At 43.7% G+C, this 21,937-nt stretch overlaps 1 protein-coding gene across 2 annotated transcripts in view; it reads left to right on the top strand.

The window, feature by feature from the left end:
- Positions 1 to 21,937, top strand: part of LOC143808678 (cytochrome P450 2K1-like) — a 127,123-nt gene that overhangs the window by 67,716 nt on the left and 37,470 nt on the right. For both annotated transcript variants that reach the window (XM_077291583.1, XM_077291582.1), the window contains exon 6: positions 4,387 to 4,563. In XM_077291583.1, coding sequence (XP_077147698.1) covers positions 4,387 to 4,563 — 177 coding nt within the window. The remainder of the gene's footprint in view (positions 1 to 4,386; positions 4,564 to 21,937) is intronic.

The following is a 21,937-nucleotide window of genomic DNA, read 5'->3' as shown; positions in this document are numbered from 1 at the left end:
TGTACTGTTGCATACTTAGGCTGTTAACTGGTTCATGCAGCTTTACATGAACACCCAATCCTTACACTCTGGCTGGTCCGAACAACCAAAGCAATTGTTACCATCTACCTCTCTTGTCTCCCCTTTGTCCTCATAATTTGTAAGCTTGCGAGCAGGGCCCTCACTGCTCTTGGTATCTATTTTGAAATGTGTTTTTTGTTGTCCTGTAATGTCTATTGTCTGTACAAATCGCCTTTATAATTTGTAAAGCACTGCGGAATATGTTATGAACTGGTGGCCTAGGAGCAGCATGAGGAACACTCTGGAGAAGGTGGTACCTGTACTGACCGCAGACCCTGAACTTAACACCACAACTAGAAGCAGCCGTGGGATGTTCCTAACACTCCCTAGACACCTCATCACAGCCGGAGGTCTAAATACCCCTAGAGATAAGAAAAGGAAAACTATCTTGCCTCAGAGAAAATCCCCAAAGGATAGACAGCCCCCCACAAATATTGACTGTGAGAGGAGAGGGAAATAACATACGCAGACTGAAATCAGGATTTAGCAAAGGAGGCCGTACTAGCTAGATAGAAAGGATAGAACAGAGTGCTATGCGGTCAGTAATAAAAACACTAGAAAATATCCACCACAGAAAGTACAAAATCTCCACATCCAACTAAAGATATGGAGGGTATATCTGCATCTCCAGAGATACCAGCATGGCTGAACAAATCCTTGCACAGACCAAGCTGGACAAAACAAAACGTAGAAATGAACTGAACTATTAAGCCCACAGCATGTGGACTGCAAAAAGCAAAGCCTGAACTTATCTTTGATGAAATGAACAGCAAGCAGGAGAGAACAGGAAAGGATGTGAATCCTCCAGGAACAATGGACAACTGGCACTGACTAAAAGGTGAAGCCAGACTAAATAGCCCAGTCTGAAGTGGACACACCTGGTGTCACATGGTATGGCTTTACAAAAGTCTTGAAGAAGGTTAACAGAGGTGCTGAGCACTTGTTGGCTGCTTCGCCTTCACTCTGCATCCAACTCATCCCAAACCAAGTCAATTGGATTGAGATTGGGTGATTTTTGGAGGTTATGTCATCTGTCTAAGCACTCCATCCCTCTCTCTCTTGGTCACATAGCCCTCACATAACTTGTATGTCTGCTTTTGGGTCCTTGTCCTGTTGCAATACAAGTTATGGTACCAGTAAGTGTAAACCAGAAAAACGGCATGTCTTTACAGAATTCTGTGGTAGCCATGCTGGCTACGTATTCTTGAATTTGGAATAAATCATCATCAGTCTCAAACAACAAAGCTCACGCTCACCATCACGCTCTATGCTACTGACACAGCTAGAAACCATAATAACAACAAAGGCATGGCTGTCAATACCAAAAATCTGAAATGTTGACTCCTCATTTTACAGAATAGATTTCCACTGATCCAAAGCCCAGTTTCAGAGACTGGTAACTCTGATAAACTTATCCTCTGCAGCAAAGCTAATTTGTTGCCTTCCTTTCCTAGGGCTGTCACCAGGATACAAATTTATGGTTTTCATGACTGCATTTGAACATACCTTCAAGGTTCTAGCAATTTTCTAGATTGTCTGACCTTGATATTTTATGGTAATGATTAGAGTTTAGCAAATATGTTCAGAATTCATTGCCGAATCTGAAATTGCCATATTCATACCAAATTCTTACCCTATTCATGCCAAATTTATGTTTGATGATCTGTTCCGAATATATTCCTTCATTTCTACTCCCATTGACTCTAATAATGTTCCACTGTGTTCAGCGAATATTGCAAAAACAATCATAATCGGAACTGAGTTTTGAAAAATTTGCTCAACTCTAGTAATGATGGCCTGGCAAATTTTATTTATTAGAATAATTCTTATTTTATAAGATAGACCTACTCATTGGAAGCCATTCCAGATGACTGTCTGATAAAGCAGCATGGTAGAATGCCAAGAGGTTGTAAAGCTGTCATAAGAGTAAAAGGGAGTTACTTTGAGGTATCGAAGCTTAAACTCATATTCCAGTTTATATCAAGGCAAAAAAGCTAACACAATACTGCACAATATAAATAGTGAGTGAATCCTGTTTGAGTAAAGACCGTCAACCACTAGAATTTATTTTACATAATGCCACAAAGACAAAAGGACTGTTCAGAGTGCGGTACTTACTGGGATGAATGAGTTGTAACTTCTATCTAAGTTGGACACTGGCAAAGTCCTAGTAGAGCAGGCGTTGTATGTTGGATCCATCCTCCCATTAGCATGCCTCACTGGGGCTTGCAAAAGGTGTACAAACTCTGCATGCTCTGGCCTGAAGCGCTGCCGCTGAGTATCAAAGCAAGCGAGGGCACGTAGCAGAGTGTGCCATCACTGGCACGGCATTACAGGCTCTCAGATTGGAAAAAAAGTGATGCGTTTCGAAGGAGACGACGTTCTTCTTCATTAGTGTATGGTCCACCCGAGTGAGCCACCTATTCATAGACTTGCTCCCTTCGATTGCGTATTGGTAACAGATGGGAGACTAAATCAAGGAAAAAGTGAAAACATATGGAATTCCATATAGTATCAAGAATAGCTAAAAAAAGGCATATCTGGATAATCCCAGATGAATTGATGTCAAATGAAAATCATTGAAAATTATATGTTTATTGAAATATGTTTAAAATATTTTCAAGACAAAAAAGTGCCATGTATGAGTTGGACTTATATAGCAAAAGGTGCTACCTGCAAGTGTACCAATCTCCCTAGCAATAAAAGGAGTGCGTTGACTAAATGCTGGTTTGCACTCTCATTTTATTGGACATATACAGTAGTTTCTTTCAACCCTGAGTAATTAGAGAAAGACCCCCACATAGATGTTTTTAATTTTCTAATTCCCTACAACAGGTGTAGCTAAAATAATTCTTAATCATTTTAAAAATTTGTCGTAATTTTAACTATCTATATTTATCATGCATTTTATTTAGAATATGTGAAAAATCAGTCTATGAGTCGAATATGCAATTATTCACTCTGAAGCAGATGATTTAGGGAGATTGTTACACTTGCTGGCTGCGTCTTTTGCTATACAACAGAAGTTTGCTCCAGCACACTATGGTGTTTTAAGGGCTCGGTTTTTGTGGACAACCACAGAGCAGGTGGGAGGTTGTCCTAATAATATGAACCAAAGGGTGCGGTCTGGGGTTTAAATAGTCAGCCTCCTAGTCCACAAGGACTATGCTTTGTGTTACCACTTTGTTTTGGTTTCCACTTTTTGCCCAAAGGGCCGTTTTTGTTTTTATTTCACGGTGGTTTAAGTTTATGTTGCATATATATTAAAGAGACAGTGTTTCCGTGTCTACCTCTGTGTACAGCAAAATGACCTAATCTATTTCAACATATACACAATTAACTCAACTGATGTTTAAAGGAGATAGGGGAATAAACACAGGATTGGGTATGCTAAAACCTTACTTCACCACCATGTCAAATTCACAGATTCCTGGAATCTGGATAAATTCAGCTTTATAATGCTGGATATCCTTAAAAATTGAAAAAACCCTCCAAAACGCCAAATCCTTCTGTCATTTGATAATAAAGAAACTTGGCACTCAAAAAGTACTTTAGCGTGGATAGTTATTTATTCAATGTGCATCCATAGAGACAAAAGCTGAATGTTTTCGGTCCACATCCAGACCTTCATCAGAACAATTATACTGGTATACTGGGAAATATGTATATCCTGTCAAAACTGGTTCCAACAGAGTGTTCAAAAAAGCCTTGATGCGAAAAGGAATCCTGAGTGTGTCCGCGCACATGAAGGGCAACAGAAGTCGCGTGTGAGTTGCGCAACTCACCATGCGACTTGTGTTGCCCTCCATGTGTCATATTTCCCAGTATACCAGAATAATTGTTCTGATGAAGGTCCGGATCTGGACTGAAAATATTCAACTTTTGACTCTATGGATGCACATTGAATAAAGTACTATCCACTCCAAAGTACTTTTTGAGTGTCAAGTTTCTCTATTGTCTGGATTGCTTTGGGCTGGATGCCCTACTTGATCACCTAACTCGCATGATAGTACGAGTGCCGTGTTTTACCATTACAAATTGGATCTTCTTCTGTCATTTGATATCAGTCAATGCTGATAAGCTGACCAATTTGGATGATAACATGATATGAGGTTGTACTGCTGTAATGAAGAATCCTTACGACCAAGATGTGTTGAAGGTTTTTATTTCCACAATGTGTTTCAGAGTTGGACTAGTGTCTTTTTCAAGTGGAAAAAAAACAATTGCAACTATCTTAAGTGGAACTATTGTGTTTTGGATAACAGTTTTAGGAACATACCTGATTAGAAATATAAATACTAAGGTCATCTATTTCTTTCTGTGCAGATTTATAACACATATCCATCTGTGATGCGCTGGTTTACGAGTGTGGCTGAAAAAGTGGTCAGGAATATGAATGAAATGCACGCATTCACTCGAGAGAACTTCACCCACCAGAGGGAACAACTGGATGTAAATGACCAGAGGAATCTTATCGACTCGTTCTTGGTGAAACAACGAGAGGTACTAAATACATTGTGTTACATGTGTGGCAGAGCTGAGCTTGTCATCTGGCATAATTCATGTTGAAAACACAATTTATTTTTATTTTATATAGGACTGCAGGAAAACTGTCTAGTTGTGGAGCTATATGGCTTGCTGGGATGTCGTTACTGTATTTTAGAAGTGTATATTTCGTGTATTATAAATGGCACATGGTAGCTGGGGCTGTTACAGATTACAGGAAACGGAATGAGTAACTGTTGCAATAATTTTGATTTCATAAATCAATAGTACACATGAAAATCTGTATTATATCTTATATTACATACTTGTCTCGGGTATGCCAGGTTCCACTTCCTTCCCCTGAGTCTGCTGCCCTCTGTTGTGCTCCACGTCATGTTTTGCAAGTTGCCTGTCGTGGATCAATGACGTCATCTACCTAAACCTACTTAATGCCCATTGACACTCACACCTGGGTCTTGGGACTTAGACTCCTAGTCCTATGTTAGGTGTGATCCACCCTCTGGCTGTTTGTGTTCAGTGTTTGTTGTTGAATTCATCCCTTGCTGGAATCCACTTCATCCATTGTGTTGATACAGATATTCCTGGTGAGCTTTTACAGTTCTCGCTGCCCATGTGCCTTCTTGCTTGATGCATCAACACTGGGGTTCATGTGCCATCCCAGATAGGCTTAGAGGATCCACCTCACCTGGTGAGATATAAAGGGGACCTGTAAGGTACCCCGTGCCCCAGAACGAGAAGTAGTTCTTCATATGTAAATACACTGCCTAACAGTCCTTTTGTTACATTACAAACATAAACAGATCTTTATAAAATGTCTTTCTAAGGTCCGTTTCTGATATATAAATGAGGCCTTTGACTAGTCAATGGGGCGTTCTCTCCTGCCGAATACAGATTTTACAATTTATGAGAGGTAAAGATCAGTCCAGGTAGAAGCAAATGCCTCTGGCAAGATGTTAAAGGGAACCTGTCAGACTAGTCATCTCCCTTAGAATGTTATCACACCCCTGTGGGTACGATAACATGGTTTACAAGTATCGGCATCATCACCAGAAATATACATACCTCGCGCATTTTCATGGCTTCTTTCCCTTACTGCATTGATCCTCTGAAGCTAGGTGTATGAGTGCTGGCTTCAGAGAGACACATTGCGCATGATCGAAAGTGCAGAAAAGTTCTACTCATGTACAGTGCCGGCACACATACACCCGACTTCAGAGGATCAATGAAGTAAGGGAAAAGAGCTGTGTGCATGGGTGAGGTATACAAGGGCTACAAGGGCAGTCACATAGTAGAAGGATCATCTTTATTCTCATTTGCCCAAGGAAACACTATAAGTAATGGGATGAAGCTGAATCGGAGGAGACTCAGATTAGATATTAGAAAAAACTTCTTGACAGTAAGGATGATCAATGAGTGGAGCAGGCTGCCACGAGAGGTGGTGAGTTCTCCTTCAATAGAAGTCTTCAAACAGAGGCTGGACAGACATCTGTCTGGGATGATTTAGTGAATCTTGTTGGAGCTGAGGGTTGGACCAGATGACCCAGGAGGTCCCTTCCAGCTCTACCATTCTATGATTCTATGATGTCGAGCACTGTCAATGATGCGGGTGCTTGTAAGGCATGTTATCATGCCCACAGGGACTTGATAACATGCTAAGTGAGTCAACCAGTCTGACAGGTTCCCTTTAACATCTTACCAGAGATATTGGCTTCTGTCTCTACGTGGAATGATCTTTCCTTGTCATTAGAGTTGAGCGACTTTCATTTTTTTAAGATCGAGTCGGGTTTTGTGAAACCCGATTTTGTCCAGAGTCGAGTCGAGTGCAGTCGGCCGATTATCGCTAAAAGTCGGGGATCGACCGAAACACGAAACCCAATGCAAGTCAATGGGGAAGCATAGTCGGCAGTGAGTGGAGGCCAGGAAAACACCTACAGTGCCCATTTTAATGCCAAAAACATCCATTCTTGTTTCTGAAGCTTGTCAATCTTAATTAACTTTATAATAATAGTTGGGCATAGGGAATTGGGGGTCATTTGGCAAAAGTTGTGGGGGGAGTAGGGCCGGCTCAAGTTTTTCGTGGGCCCAGGAAATGCGGACTACGTCACGGCGGTGTTGCAGGGAAAGGTAAGTATTTCAACGTTGCAAGTGCTGTGATCCTGAGCAAGCAGGGGGGGCCCACTCGTTCGCATTGGCACTGGCACAGGGCCCCTCAAAGTACAGCGATGTGTGTTTGCATGGCGGGGGCGCCTCCCACCAGCAGCGACACTTTTGCGTACTCTGAGGGGCCCTGTGCCAGTGACGTCGCCAACGAGTATGCCCCCCCACCTGATGAAGGAACCTGCACTTTCATCTGCACCTTCCTCTCTGTCCCTGTGTAAGGTGGTATAACATGCGGGAAGGGGAACCTTACTTTCAGCAGGGTCAGATTCTGGCTGTGTAGAGTATAAGGGGAATGTAGTGGTCTAGGTCAATGTACCAGCAGACTCATCTAGCAGTGGCTGGGCAATGGGCAGGATGAGGAGGAAACAGATATAGGGCCAAAGAATAAAGTAGGCTAAATGCAGTTCAAAATTGGTAACAGGACTAAACAGGCGGCATTGCTTTGTTCAGTGGAGTAGCAAACCCAAGAGCAGCAGACACTGTTTCAAGGGCATAACCACACTAGTAGGCCAAATGCAGTTTAATATCTGATAGTATAGGGCGAAAGCCAGAATGTGGAAGCTCAGCTTTGTTCAGTTGAGGACAACACCAGGCAGGGGCAGACAGACACCTTTAGTAGGCCGGAACAGCCAATTTTTTAAAAAAACAGCAGTTAGTAAGAGGCAGAAGGTAGAAGCTCAGCTTTATTCAGTTGAGGACAACACCAGGCAGGGGCAGACAGACACCTTTAGTAGGCCGGAACAGCCAATTGCATTTTTAAAAATGGTAATTTGGAACTGAAGGTTGAAGCTCAGCTTTATTCAGTTGAGGACAACACCAGGCAGGGGCAGACAGACACCTTTAGTAGGCCGGAACAGCCAATGGCATTTTTAAAAATGGTAATTTGGAACCGAAGGTAGAAGCTCAGCTTTATTCAGTTGAGGACAACACCAGGCAGGGGCAGACAGACACCTTTAGTAGGCCGGAACAGCCAATGGCATTTTTAGAAATGGTAATTTGGAACAGAAGGTAGAAGCTCAGCTTTATTCAGTTGAGGACAACACCAGGCAGGGGCAGACAGACACCTTTAGTAGGCCGGAACAGCCAATTTTATAAAAAAAAAGCAGTTAATAAGAGGCAGAAGGTAGAAGCTCAGCTTTATTCAGTTGAGGACAACACCAGGCAGGGGCAGACAGACACCTTTAGTAGGCCGGAACAGCCAATGGCATTTTTAGAAATGGTAATTTGGAACAGAAGGTTGAAGCTCAGCTTTATTCAGTTGAGGACAACACCAGGCAGGGGCAGACAGACACCTTTAGTAGGCCGGAACAGCCAATGGCATTTTTAGAAATGGTAATTTGGAACAGAAGGTTGAAGCTCAGCTTTATTCAGTTGAGGACAACACCAGGCAGGGGCAGACAGACACCTTTAGTAGGCCGGAACAGCCAATGGCATTTTTAAAAATGGTAATTTGGAACAGAAGGTAGAAGCTCAGCTTTATTCAGTTGAGGACAACACCAGGCAGGGGCAGACAGACACCTTTAGTAGGCCGGAACAGCCAATGGCATTTTTAGAAATGGTAATTTGGAACAGAAGGTTGAAGCTCAGCTTTATTCAGTTGAGGACAACACCAGGCGGGGGCAGACAGACACCTTTAGTAGGCCGGAACAGCCAATTTTTAAAAAAAACAGCAGTTAGTAAGAGGCAGAAGGTAGAAGCTCAGCTTTATTCAGTTGAGGACAACACCAGGCAGGGGCAGACAGACACCTTTAGTAGGCCGGAACAGCCAATGGCATTTTTAGAAATGGTAATTTGGAACAGAAGGTTGAAGCTCTGCTTTATTCAGTTGAGGACAACACCAGGCAGGGGCAGACAGACACCTTTAGTAGGCCGGAACAGCCAATGGCATTTTTAGAAATGGTAATTTGGAACAGAAGGTTGAAGCTCAGCTTTATTCAGTTGAGGACAACACCAGGCAGGGGCAGACAGACACCTTTAGTAGGCCGGAACAGCCAATGGCATTTTTAAAAATGGTAATTTGGAACAGAAGGTAGAAGCTCAGCTTTATTCAGTTGAGGACAACACCAGGCAGGGGCAGACAGACACCTTTAGTAGGCCGGAACAGCCAATGGCATTTTTAGAAATGGTAATTTGGAACAGAAGGTTGAAGCTCAGCTTTATTCAGTTGAGGACAACACCAGGCAGGGGCAGACAGACACCTTTAGTAGGCCGGAACAGCCAATGGCATTTTTAGAAATGGTAATTTGGAACAGAAGGTTGAAGCTCAGCTTTATTCAGTTGAGGACAACACCAGGCAGGGGCAGACAGACACCTTTAGTAGGCCGGAACAGCCAATGGCATTTTTAAAAATGGTAATTTGGAACAGAAGGTAGAAGCTCAGCTTTATTCAGTTGAGGACAACACCAGGCAGGGGCAGACAGACATCTTTAGTAGGCCGGAACAGCCAATGGCATTTTTAGAAATGGTAATTTGGAACAGAAGGTTGAAGCTCAGCTTTATTCAGTTGAGGACAACACCAGGCAGGGGCAGACAGACACCTTTAGTAGGCCGGAACAGCCAATTTTTTAAAAAAACAGCAGTTAGTAAGAGGCAGAAGGTAGAAGCTCAGCTTTATTCAGTTGAGGACAACACCAGGCAGGGGCAGACAGACACCTTTAGTAGGCCGGAACAGCCAATGGCATTTTTAAAAATGGTAATTTGGAACAGAAGGTAGAAGCTCAGCTTTATTCAGTTGAGGACAACACCAGGCAGGGGCAGACAGACACCTTTAGTAGGCCGGAACAGCCAATGGCATTTTTAGAAATGGTAATTTGGAACAGAAGGTTGAAGCTCAGCTTTATTCAGTTGAGGACAACACCAGGCAGGGGCAGACAGACACCTTTAGTAGGCCGGAACAGCCAATGGCATTTTTAGAAATGGTAATTTGGAACAGAAGGTTGAAGCTCAGCTTTATTCAGTTGAGGACAACACCAGGCAGGGGCAGACAGACACCTTTAGTAGGCCGGAACAGCCAATTTTATAAAAAAAAAGCAGTTAATAAGAGGCGGAAGGTAGAAGCTCAGCTTTATTCAGTTGCAGCTTCTTGGCAATAATATAAAGAAGACGCGACAGGACAACACTCGGTGGATGCCATATCTGTGTTTTCAATGGAAAAAAACCTTTCAGTTAACTACTTGCAGGAGCAATTTTTTGTAGCTGGTGGACAATTTTTTTAAAAAAAGCAGTTAATAAGAGGCAGAAGGTAGAAGCTCAGCTTTATTCAGTTGCAGCTTCTTGGCAATAATATAAAGAAGACGCGACAGGACAACACTCGGTGGATGCCATATCTGTGTTTTCAATGGAAAAAAACCTTTCAGTTAACTACTTGCAGGAGAAAGTTTTTGTAGCTGGTGGCCAATTTTTGTACTGTACCAGTTTTTTGTTGTATGTGTTTTTGTTTTTAATGTTAAAATGTCTGCATTTGATATCTCTCCAGTATTTTCTTTTTTAAAAGCAAAATACTGCAGTTTTACATCGGTTACATGGATACACGGGCAGGCAGCTTGGTGGTCAGTGGAGGAGTATTTAAAGTAGGGACCGCAGACAGGCTATCAAAGGCCTAAAATAACAAACAATAGGCTCATGGCAGTTTTACATCGGTTACATGGATACACGGGCAGGCAGCTTGGTGGTCAGTGGAGGAGTATTTAAAGTAGGGACCGCAGACAGGCTATCAAAGGCCTAAAATAACAAACAATAGGCTCATGGCAGCTTTACAGCGGTTACATGGATACACGGGCAGGCAGCTTGGTGGTGAGTGGAGGAGTATTTAAAGTAGGGACCGCAGACAGGCTATCAAAGGCCTAAAATAACAAACAATAGGCTTATGGCAGTTTTACAGCGGTTACATGGATACACGGGCAGGCAGCTTGGTGGTCAGTGGAGGAGTATTTAAAGTAGGGACCGCAGACAGGCTATCAAAGACCTAAAATAACAAACAATAGGCTCATGGCAGTTTTACAGCGGTTACATGGATACACGGGCAGGCAGCTGGTGATGAGTGGAGGAGTATTTAAAGTAGGGACCGCAGACAGGCTATCAAAGGCCTAAAATAACAAACAATAGGCTTATGGCAGTTTTACAGCGGTTACATGGATACACGGGCAGGCAGCTTGGTGGTCAGTGGAGGAGTATTTAAAGTAGGGACCGCAGACAGGCTATCAAAGGCCTAAAATAACAAACAATAGGCTCATGGCAGTTTTACAGCGGTTACATGGATACACGGGCAGGCAGCTTGGTGGTGAGTGGAGGAGTATTTAAAGTAGGGACCGCAGACAGGCTATAAAAGGCCTAAAATAACAAACAATAGGCTCATGGCAGTTTTACAGCGGTTACATGGATACACGGGCAGGCAGCTGGTGATGAGTGGAGGAGTATTTAAAGTAGGGACCGCAGACAGGCTATCAAAGGCCTAAAATAACAAACAATAGGCTCATGGCAGTTTTACAGCGGTTACATGGATACACGGGCAGGCAGCTGGTGATGAGTGGAGGAGTATTTAAAGTAGGGACCGCAGACAGGCTATCAAAGGCCTAAAATAACAAACAATAGGCTCATGGCAGTTTTACAGCGGTTACATGGATACACGGGCAGGCAGCTGGTGATGAGTGGAGGAGTATTTAAAGTAGGGACCGCAGACAGGCTATCAAAGGCCTAAAATAACAAACAATAGGCTCATGGCAGTTTTACAGCGGTTACATGGATACACGGGCAGGCAGCTGGTGATGAGTGGAGGAGTATTTAAAGTAGGGACCGCAGACAGGCTATCAAAGGCCTAAAATAACAAACAATAGGCTCATGGCAGTTTTACAGCGGTTACATGGATACACGGGCAGGCAGCTGGTGATGAGTGGAGGAGTATTTAAAGTAGGGACCGCAGACAGGCTATCAAAGGCCTAAAATAACAAACAATAGGCTCATGGCAGTTTTACATCGGTTACATGGATACACGGGCAGGCAGCTTGGTGGTGAGTGGAGGAGTATTTAAAGTAGGGACCGCAGACAGGCTATCAAAGGCCTAAAATAACAAACAATAGGTTCATGGCAGTTTTACAGCGGTTACATGGATACACGGGCAGGCAGCTGGTGATGAGTGGAGGAGTATTTAAAGTAGGGACCGCAGACAGGCTATCAAAGGCCTAAAATAACAAACAATAGGCTCATGGCAGTTTTACAGCGGTTACATGGATACACGGGCAGGCAGCTGGTGATGAGTGGAGGAGTATTTAAAGTAGGGACCGCAGACAGGCTATCAAAGGCCTAAAATAACAAACAATAGGCTCATGGCAGTTTTACATCGGTTACATGGATACACGGGCAGGCAGCTTGGTGGTGAGTGGAGGAGTATTTAAAGTAGGGACCGCAGACAGGCTATCAAAGGCCTAAAATAACAAACAATAGGTTCATGGCAGTTTTACAGCGGTTACATGGATACACGGGCAGGCAGCTGGTGATGAGTGGAGGAGTATTTAAAGTAGGGACCGCAGACAGGCTATCAAAGGCCTAAAATAACAAACAATAGGCTCATGGCAGTTTTACATCGGTTACATGGATACACGGGCAGGCAGCTTGGTGGTGAGTGGAGGAGTATTTAAAGTAGGGACCGCAGACAGGCTATCAAAGGCCTAAAATAACAAACAATAGGCTCATGGCAGCTTTACAGCGGTTACATGGATACACGGGCAGGCAGCTGGTGATGAGTGGAGGAGTATTTAAAGTAGGGACCGCAGACAGGCTATCAAAGGCCTAAAATAACAAACAATAGGCTCATGGCAGTTTTACAGCGGTTACATGGATACACGGGTAGGCAGCTGGTGATGAGTGGAGGAGTATTTAAAGTAGGGACCGCAGACAGGCTATCAAAGGCCTAAAATAACAAACAATAGGCTCATGGCAGTTTTACAGCGGTTACATGGATACACGGTCAGGCAGCTGGTGATGAGTGGAGGAGTATTTAAAGTAGGGACCGCAGACAGGCTATCAAAGGCCTAAAATAACAAACAATAGGCTCATGGCAGTTTTACATCGGTTACATGGATACACGGGCAGGCAGCTTGGTGGTGAGTGGAGGAGTATTTAAAGTAGGGACCGCAGACAGGCTATCAAAGGCCTAAAATAACAAACAATAGGTTCATGGCAGTTTTACAGCGGTTACATGGATACACGGGCAGGCAGCTGGTGATGAGTGGAGGAGTATTTAAAGTAGGGACCGCAGACAGGCTATCAAAGGCCTAAAATAACAAACAATAGGCTCATGGCAGTTTTACAGCGGTTACATGGATACACGGGCAGGCAGCTGGTGATGAGTGGAGGAGTATTTAAAGTAGGGACCGCAGACAGGCTATCAAAGGCCTAAAATAACAAACAATAGGCTCATGGCAGTTTTACAGCGGTTACATGGATACACGGGCAGGCAGCTGGTGATGAGTGGAGGAGTATTTAAAGTAGGGACCGCAGACAGGCTATCAAAGGCCTAAAATAACAAACAATAGGCTCATGGCAGTTTTACATCGGTTACATGGATACACGGGCAGGCAGCTTGGTGGTGAGTGGAGGAGTATTTAAAGTAGGGACCGCAGACAGGCTATCAAAGGCCTAAAATAACAAACAATAGGTTCATGGCAGTTTTACAGCGGTTACATGGATACACGGGCAGGCAGCTGGTGATGAGTGGAGGAGTATTTAAAGTAGGGACCGCAGACAGGCTATCAAAGGCCTAAAATAACAAACAATAGGCTCATGGCAGCTTTACATCGGTTACATGGATACACGGGCAGGCAGCTTGGTGGTGAGTGGAGGAGTATTTAAAGTAGGGACCGCAGACAGGCTATCAAAGGCCTAAAATAACAAACAATAGGCTCATGGCAGTTTTACAGCGGTTACATGGATACACGGGCAGGCAGCTGGTGATGAGTGGAGGAGTATTTAAAGTAGGGACCGCAGACAGGCTATCAAAGGCCTAAAATAACAAACAATAGGCTCATGGCAGTTTTACATCGGTTACATGGATACACGGGCAGGCAGCTTGGTGGTGAGTGGAGGAGTATTTAAAGTAGGGACCGCAGACAGGCTATCAAAGGCCTAAAATAACAAACAATAGGCTCATGGCAGCTTTACAGCGGTTACATGGATACACAGGCAGCTTGTTGGTGAGTGGAGGAGTAGTGCAAGGAGTGTCTGTCCCAGTACTCCCAAAATATAAATAGATGTTAATGTCTCGCAAAACAACCAAAACAAAAAAAAAGGTGGCATACTTAGGTACAGGGGTGGGCTCATCTACTGAGTTTCTGACATAGTAATTTGGCAGTAACTATTTAATGGTGCCAATATAGGACACAGACACAGACTACTTTAAGTTGCATCATAGATGTCTACAAATTTGTATTGTCAGTGCCAGACATTGAATGATGTCAGCGAATAGACTAAAGATTGGTGGAGCTGTGCGACATAATTTTGCACGTGGTAGAGCACATTTTGAGCTGGGGTAGGGGGGAACTCTCTTGAGGCCGGCGGGACCGCCCCAGGGCCCCTCATGTTACAACGGTGTGTCTGACGTTGGGTGCGCACCACCACCACCAGAGACACTACATTGTACTATGAGGGACCCAGTAGCAATGCCGTCAACCAAAAGCGAGCACACCCACCTCTTCAGACAAACAGCAGTCTCACGGGTGCTTGCGCCAAGTCGCGATACCACGGCCCCGTGTGGGGAGTTTTGCCATTTAGGGAGGTGTAAACATGTCGTATGCTGTACAATCAGCTGCAGCAAATTAGACATTAGAAAAGTAATTCACAGGCAAGAGCTTTTCATAGGAAAGCTAGGTGTCGGCCGGGCAAGGTGGGGCAAAAGATTTCGAAATCCAGTTGTGGTTCATTTTAATGAATGTTATGAATCGTCAACATTTTGGGTAGCCAGACGAGTCCTTTTTTCGGTTAATATTGAACCTGCAGCACTGAATACTCTTTCTGATAGGACACTTGCTGCCGGGCAAGCAAGCTCCTGCAATGCATATTCTGCCAATTCTGGCCAGGTGTCCAATTTGGAGGCCCAGTAATCAAATGGGAATGACGGTTGAGGGAGAACATCGATAAGGGATGAAAAATAGTTAGTAACCATACTGGACAAATGTTGTCTCCTGTCACTTTCAATTGATGCAGCAGTACCTGTCCTGTCTGCGGTCATAGCAAAATCACTCCACAACCTGGTCAGAAAACCCCTCTGTCCAACGCCACTTCTGATGTGTGCACCCCTAACACTCCTAGTCTGCTGCCCCCTGGAGCTCGTGTGAGAACGATCACGTGCGCTGTGTGCTGGGAATGCCTGAAGCAAACGGTCAACAAGAGTTGATTGTTTGGTTGCTAATATTAGTTCCAAGTTCTCATGTGGCATAATATTTTGCAATTTGCCTTTATAGCGTGGATCAAGGAGGCAGGCCAACCAGTAATCGTCATCGTTCATCATTTTCGTTATGCGTGTGTCCCTTTTTAGGATACGTAAGGCATAATCCGCCATGTGGGCCAAAGTTCCAGTTGTCAAATCTCCGGTTGTGATTGGTTGAGGGGCAGTTGCAGGCAAATCTACGTCACTTGTGTCCCTCAAAAAACCAGAACCCGGCCGTGACACGCAACCAATTTCCTGTGCCCCCGGGAAAGGTTCGGCATTAAAAATATACTCATCCCCATCATCCTCCTCGTCCTCCACCTCCTCTTCGCCCGCTACCTCGTCCTGTACACTGCCCTGACCAGACAATGGCTGACTGTCATCAAGGCTTTCCTCTTCCTCTGGTGCAGACGCCTGCTCCTTTATGTGCGTCAAACTTTGCATCAGCAGACGCATTAGGGGGATGCTCATGCTTATTACGGCGTTGTCTGCACTAACCAGCCGTGTGCATTCCTCAAAACACTGAAGGACTTGACACATGTCTTGTATCTTAGACCACTGCACACCTGACAACTCCATGTCTGCCATCCTACTGCCTGCCCGTGTATCCTCCCACAAATAAATAACAGCACACCTCTGTTCGCACAGTCTCTGAAGCATGTGCAGTGTTGAGTTCCACCTTGTTGCAACGTCTATGATTAGGCGATGCTGGGGAAGGTTCAAAGACCGCTGATAGGTCTGCATACGGCTGGCGTGTACAGGCGAACGTCGGCTATGTGAGCAAAGTGCACGCACTTTGAGGAGCAGGTCGGAGAACCCAGGATAAGTTTTCAATAAGCACTGCACCACCAGGTTTAAGGTGTGAGCCAGGCAAGGAATGTGTTTCAGTTGGGAAAGGGAGATGGCAGCCATGAAATTCCTTCCGTTATCACTCACTACCTTGCCTGCCTCAAGATCTACTGTGCCCAGCCACGACTGCGTTTCTTGTTGCAAGAACTCGGATAGAACTTCCGCGGTGTGTCTGTTGTCGCCCAAACACTTCATAGCCAATACAGCCTGCTGACGCTTGGCAGTAGCTGGCCCATAATGGGACAACTGGTGTGCAACAGTGTCATCTGCCGATGGAGTGGTTGGCAGACTGCGTTCTGTGGAAGAGCTGTAGCTTCTGCAGGAGGACGAGGAGGAGGAGGAGGAGGGGGTGCGAACGCCTACAGCCAACTGTTTCCTAGACCGTGGGCTAGGCACAACTGTCCCTAAATTGATGTCGCCTGTGGACCCTGCATCCACCACATTCACCCAGTGTGCCGTGATGGACACATAACGTCCCTGGCCATGCCTACTGGTCCATGCATCTGTAGTCAGGTGCACCTTTGTACTCACAGATTGCCTAAGTGCATGGACGATGCGCTGTTTAACATGCTGGTGCAGGGCTGGGATGGCTTTTCTGGAAAAAAAGTGTCGACTGGGTAGCTCGTATCGTGGTTCAGCATACTCCATCAGGGCTTTGAAAGCTTCGCTTTCAACTAACCGGTAGGGCATCATCTCTAACGAGATTAGTCTAGCTATGTGGGCGTTAAAACCCTGTGTACGCGGATGCGAGGATAAGTACTTCCTTTTTCTAACCAGAGTCTCATGTAGGGTGAGCTGGACTGGAGAGCTGGAGATCGTGGAACTTTCGGGTGTGCCGGTGTACATGGCAGACTGAGAGACGGTTGGAGACGGTATTGTTTCCGCCGGTGCCCTAGATGCAATATTTCCTCCTACAAAACTGGTGGTTCCCTGACCCTGACTGCTTTTGGCTGGCAAAGAAACCTGCACAGATACTGCCGGTGGTGCGGAAAATGGTGGCCTTACAGTGACGGAAGGGATGTTGCGTTGCTGACTAGCTTCATTGGCCGAGGGTGCTACAACCTTAAGGGACGTTTGGTAGTTAGTCCAGGCTTGAAAATGCATGGTGGTTAAGTGTCTATGCATGCAACTAGTATTTAGACTTTTCAGATTCTGACCTCTGCTTAAGCTAGTTGAACATTTTTGACAGATGACTTTGCGCTGATCAGTTGGATGTTGTTTAAAAAAATGCCAGACTGCACTCTTCCTAGACTCGGATCCCTTTTCAGGGATTGCAGACTGAGCTTTAACCGGATGGCCACGCTGTCCTCCAACAGGTTTTGGCTTTGACATGCGTTTTGGGCCAGATACGGGCCCGGCAGATGGAACCTGTTGCGATGTTGATGCCTGCTGCGGCCCCTCCTCCACCTCCGCTTCTGAACTACTGCCGCCTGCACCCTGTTCCCCCAATGGCTGCCAATCGGGGTCAATAACTGGGTCATCTATTACCTCCTCTTCGAGCTCGTGTGCAACTTCGTCTGTGTCACTGTGTCGGTCGGTGGTATAGCGTTCGTGGCGGGGCAACATAGTCTCATCAGGGTCTGATTGTGGATCTGTACCCTGAGAGGGCAATGTGGTGGTCTGAGTCAAAGGAGCAGCATAGTACTCTGGCTGTGGCTGTGCATCAGTGCACTCCATGTCAGAATATACTTGTAATGGGCATGGCCTGTTAAATGTTTCACTTTCTAAGCCAGGGACGGTATGTGTAAAGAGCTCCATGGAGTGACCCGTTGTGTCGCCTGCTGCATCCTTCTCTCTTGTTGTAGTTTTTGCTGAGGAGGACAAGGAAGCGACTTGTCCCTGACCGTGAACATCCACAAGCGACGCGCTGCTTTTACATTTACCAGTTTCGGAAGAGGAGGCAAAAGAGCTAGAGGCTGAGTCTGCAATGTAAGCCAAAACTTGCTGTTGCTGCTCCGCCTTTAAAAGCGGTTTTCCTACTCCCAGAAAAGAGAGCGTTCGAGGCCTTGTGTAGCCTGACGACGAAACTGGCTCCACAGCTCCAGACTTAGGTGGAATATTTTTATCCCCACGACCACCTGATGCTCCACTACCACTACCATCATTACCAGCTGACAATGAACGCCCACGACGACCTCTTGCACCAGACTTCCTCATTGTTTTAAAATCTTAACCAAAGTAACTTTATTTGTTGCTGTCAAACAACTTACACGGTGAGCTATAACTTCAGTATGATTTCAATATCCCTTAACAGGTTGGTGAGACCACAAGGAAAATCAGGCACAATGTTACACACTCTGTTTTCTGTGGCACAAAATCACAGAGATGACACACACGCAGGACTGTCACTCAAGCACTAATGTCAATATTATTTTCTCCCACCTAATTTATTTATTTTTTTTTCTCAGGGAGACTTTAGAAACCAAATAATATTAAAAAAAAAACAAAAAAAAAAAGGCTTTCTATGGCCCACAATTAGAGAGAGAGAGGTGGCACACCCAGGAGTCAAGACTGGCGCACAAGCTGAAAGGGCAATATTACTCTCCCACTGTTTTTTTATGTTTTTTTTTTTTTTCAGGGAGACTTTAGAAACCAAATAATATTAAAAAAACCAAAAAAATAAATAGGCTTTCTATGGCCCACTGAATGAGAGAGAGGTGGCACACCCAGGAGTCAAGACTGGCACACAAGCTGAAAGGGCAATATTACTCTCCCACTGTTTTTTTTTTTTTTTTTTTATTTTATTTTCAGGGAGACTTTAGAAACCAAATAATATTAAAAAAACAAAAAAAATAAATAGCCTTTCTATGGCCCACTGAATGAGAGAGAGAGGTGGCACACCCAGGAGTCAAGACTGGCACACAAGCTGAAAGGGCAATATTACTCTCCCACTGTTTTTTTATGTATTTTTTGTTTTTTAAGGGAGACTTTAGAAACCCAATAATATTTAAAAAAAAAAATAAATAGGCTTTCTATGGCCCACTGAATGAGAGAGAGAGGTGGCACACCCAGGAGTCAAGACTGGCACACAAGCTGAAAGGGCAATATTACTCTCCCACTGTTTTTTTATGTATTTTTTGTTTTTTAAGGGAGACTTTAGAAACCCAATAATATTTAAAAAAAAAATAAATAGGCTTTCTATGGCCCACTGAATGAGAGAGAGAGGTGGCACACCCAGGAGTCAAGACTGGCACACAAGCTGAAAGGGCAATATTACTCTCCCACTGTTTTTTTATTTTTTTTCAGGGAGACTTTAGAAACCAAATAATAAGAAAAAAAATAAATAAATAAATAGGCTTTCTATAGCCCACTGAATGAGAGATAGCACACACAGCAGTGGCACACAAGCCCTGACTGAGGCCAATATTTTTCTCCCACTGATTGATGTAGTGTTTTTGTGTTGAGGTAGATTTTAGAACACAAATCAAGGAAAAAAAAAAAATGCTTTCTATGGCCCACTGAATGAGAGAGGTGGCACACCCAGGAGTCAAGACTGGCACACAAGCTGAAAGGGCAATATTACTCTCCCACTGTTTTTTTTTTTTTTTTTTTTTTTCAGGGAGACTTTAGAAACCAAATAATAAGAAAAAAAATAAATAAATAAATAGGCTTTCTATAGCCCACTGAATGAGAGATAGCACACACAGCAGTGGCACACAAGCCCTGACTGAGGCCAATATTTTTCTCCCACTGATTGATGTAGTGTTTTTGTGTTGAGGTAGATTTTAGAACACAAATCAAGGAAAAAAAAAAAAATGCTTTCTATGGCCCACTGAATGAGAGAGGTGGCACACCCAGGAGTCAAGACTGGCACACAAGCTGAAAGGGCAATATTACTCTCCCACTGTTTTTTTATGTATTTTTTGTTTTTTAAGGGAGACTTTAGAAACCCAATAATATTTAAAAAAAAAAATAAATAGGCTTTCTATGGCCCACTGAATGAGAGAGGTGGCACACCCAGGAGTCAAGACTGGCACACAAGCTGAAAGGGCAATATTACTCTCCCACTGTTTTTTTATGTATTTTTTGTTTTTTAAGGGAGACTTTAGAAACCCAATAATATTTAAAAAAATAAATAAATAGGCTTTCTATGGCCCACTGAATGAGAGAGAGAGGTGGCACACCCAGGAGTCAAGACTGGCACACAAGCTGAAAGGGCAATATTACTCTCCCACTGTTTTTTTATGTATTTTTTGTTTTTTAAGGGAGACTTTAGAAACCCAATAATATTTAAAAAAATAAATAAATAGGCTTTCTATGGCCCACTGAATGAGAGAGGTGGCACACCCAGGAGTCAAGACTGGCACACAAGCTGAAAGGGCAATATTACTCTCCCACTGTTTTTTTTTTTTTTTTTTTTTTTCAGGGAGACTTTAGAAACCAAATAATAAGAAAAAAAATAAATAAATAAATAGGCTTTCTATAGCCCACTGAATGAGAGATAGCACACACAGCAGTGGCACACAAGCCCTGACTGAGGCCAATATTTTTCTCCCACTGATTGATGTAGTGTTTTTGTGTTGAGGTAGATTTTAGAACACAAATCAAGGAAAAAAAAAAAATGCTTTCTATGGCCCACTGAATGAGAGAGGTGGCACACCCAGGAGTCAAGACTGGCACACAAGCTGAAAGGGCAATATTACTCTCCCACTGTTTTTTTATGTATTTTTTGTTTTTTAAGGGAGACTTTAGAAACCCAATAATATTTAAAAAAATAAATAAATAGGCTTTCTATGGCCCACTGAATGAGAGAGGTGGCACACCCAGGAGTCAAGACTGGCACACAAGCTGAAAGGGCAATATTACTCTCCCACTGTTTTTTTATGTATTTTTTGTTTTTTAAGGGAGACTTTAGAAACCCAATAATATTTAAAAAAATAAATAAATAGGCTTTCTATGGCCCACTGAATGAGAGAGGTGGCACACCCAGGAGTCAAGACTGGCGCACAAGCTGAAAGGGCAATATTACTCTCCCACTGTTTTTTTAAGTTTTTTTTCTTTTATTTTCAGGGAGACTTTAGAAACCAAATAATATTAAAAAAACCAAAAAAATAAATAGCCTTTCTATGGCCCACTGAATGAGAGAGAGGTGGCACACCCAGGAGTCAAGACTGGCACACAAGCTGAAAGGGCAATATTACTCTCCCACTGTTTTTTTATGTATTTTTTGTTTTTTAAGGGAGACTTTAGAAACCCAATAATATTTAAAAAAAAAAATAAATAGGCTTTCTATGGCCCACTGAATGAGAGAGGTGGCACACCCAGGAGTCAAGACTGGCACACAAGCTGAAAGGGCAATATTACTCTCCCACTGTTTTTTTTTTTTTTTTTCAGGGAGACTTTAGAAACCAAATAATAAGAAAAAAAATAAATAAATAAATAGGCTTTCTATAGCCCACTGAATGAGAGATAGCACACACAGCAGTGGCACACAAGCCCTGACTGAGGCCAATATTTTTCTCCCACTGATTGATGTAGTGTTTTTGTGTTGAGGTAGATTTTAGAACACAAATCAAGGAAAAAAAAAAATGCTTTCTATGGCCCACTGAATGAGAGAGGTGGCACACCCAGGAGTCAAGACTGGCACACAAGCTGAAAGGGCAATATTACTCTCCCACTGTTTTTTTATGTATTTTTTGTTTTTTAAGGGAGACTTTAGAAACCCAATAATATTTAAAAAAATAAATAAATAGGCTTTCTATGGCCCACTGAATGAGAGAGGTGGCACACCCAGGAGTCAAGACTGGCACACAAGCTGAAAGGGCAATATTACTCTCCCACTGTTTTTTTATGTATTTTTTGTTTTTTAAGGGAGACTTTAGAAACCCAATAATATTTAAAAAAATAAATAAATAGGCTTTCTATGGCCCACTGAATGAGAGAGGTGGCACACCCAGGAGTCAAGACTGGCGCACAAGCTGAAAGGGCAATATTACTCTCCCA

Source organism: Ranitomeya variabilis, chromosome 2 (genome assembly GCF_051348905.1).
Source record: "Ranitomeya variabilis isolate aRanVar5 chromosome 2, aRanVar5.hap1, whole genome shotgun sequence".
Lineage (NCBI taxonomy): Eukaryota > Metazoa > Chordata > Amphibia > Anura > Dendrobatidae > Ranitomeya > Ranitomeya variabilis.
This window is presented reverse-complemented; position numbering and strand designations above follow the sequence as displayed.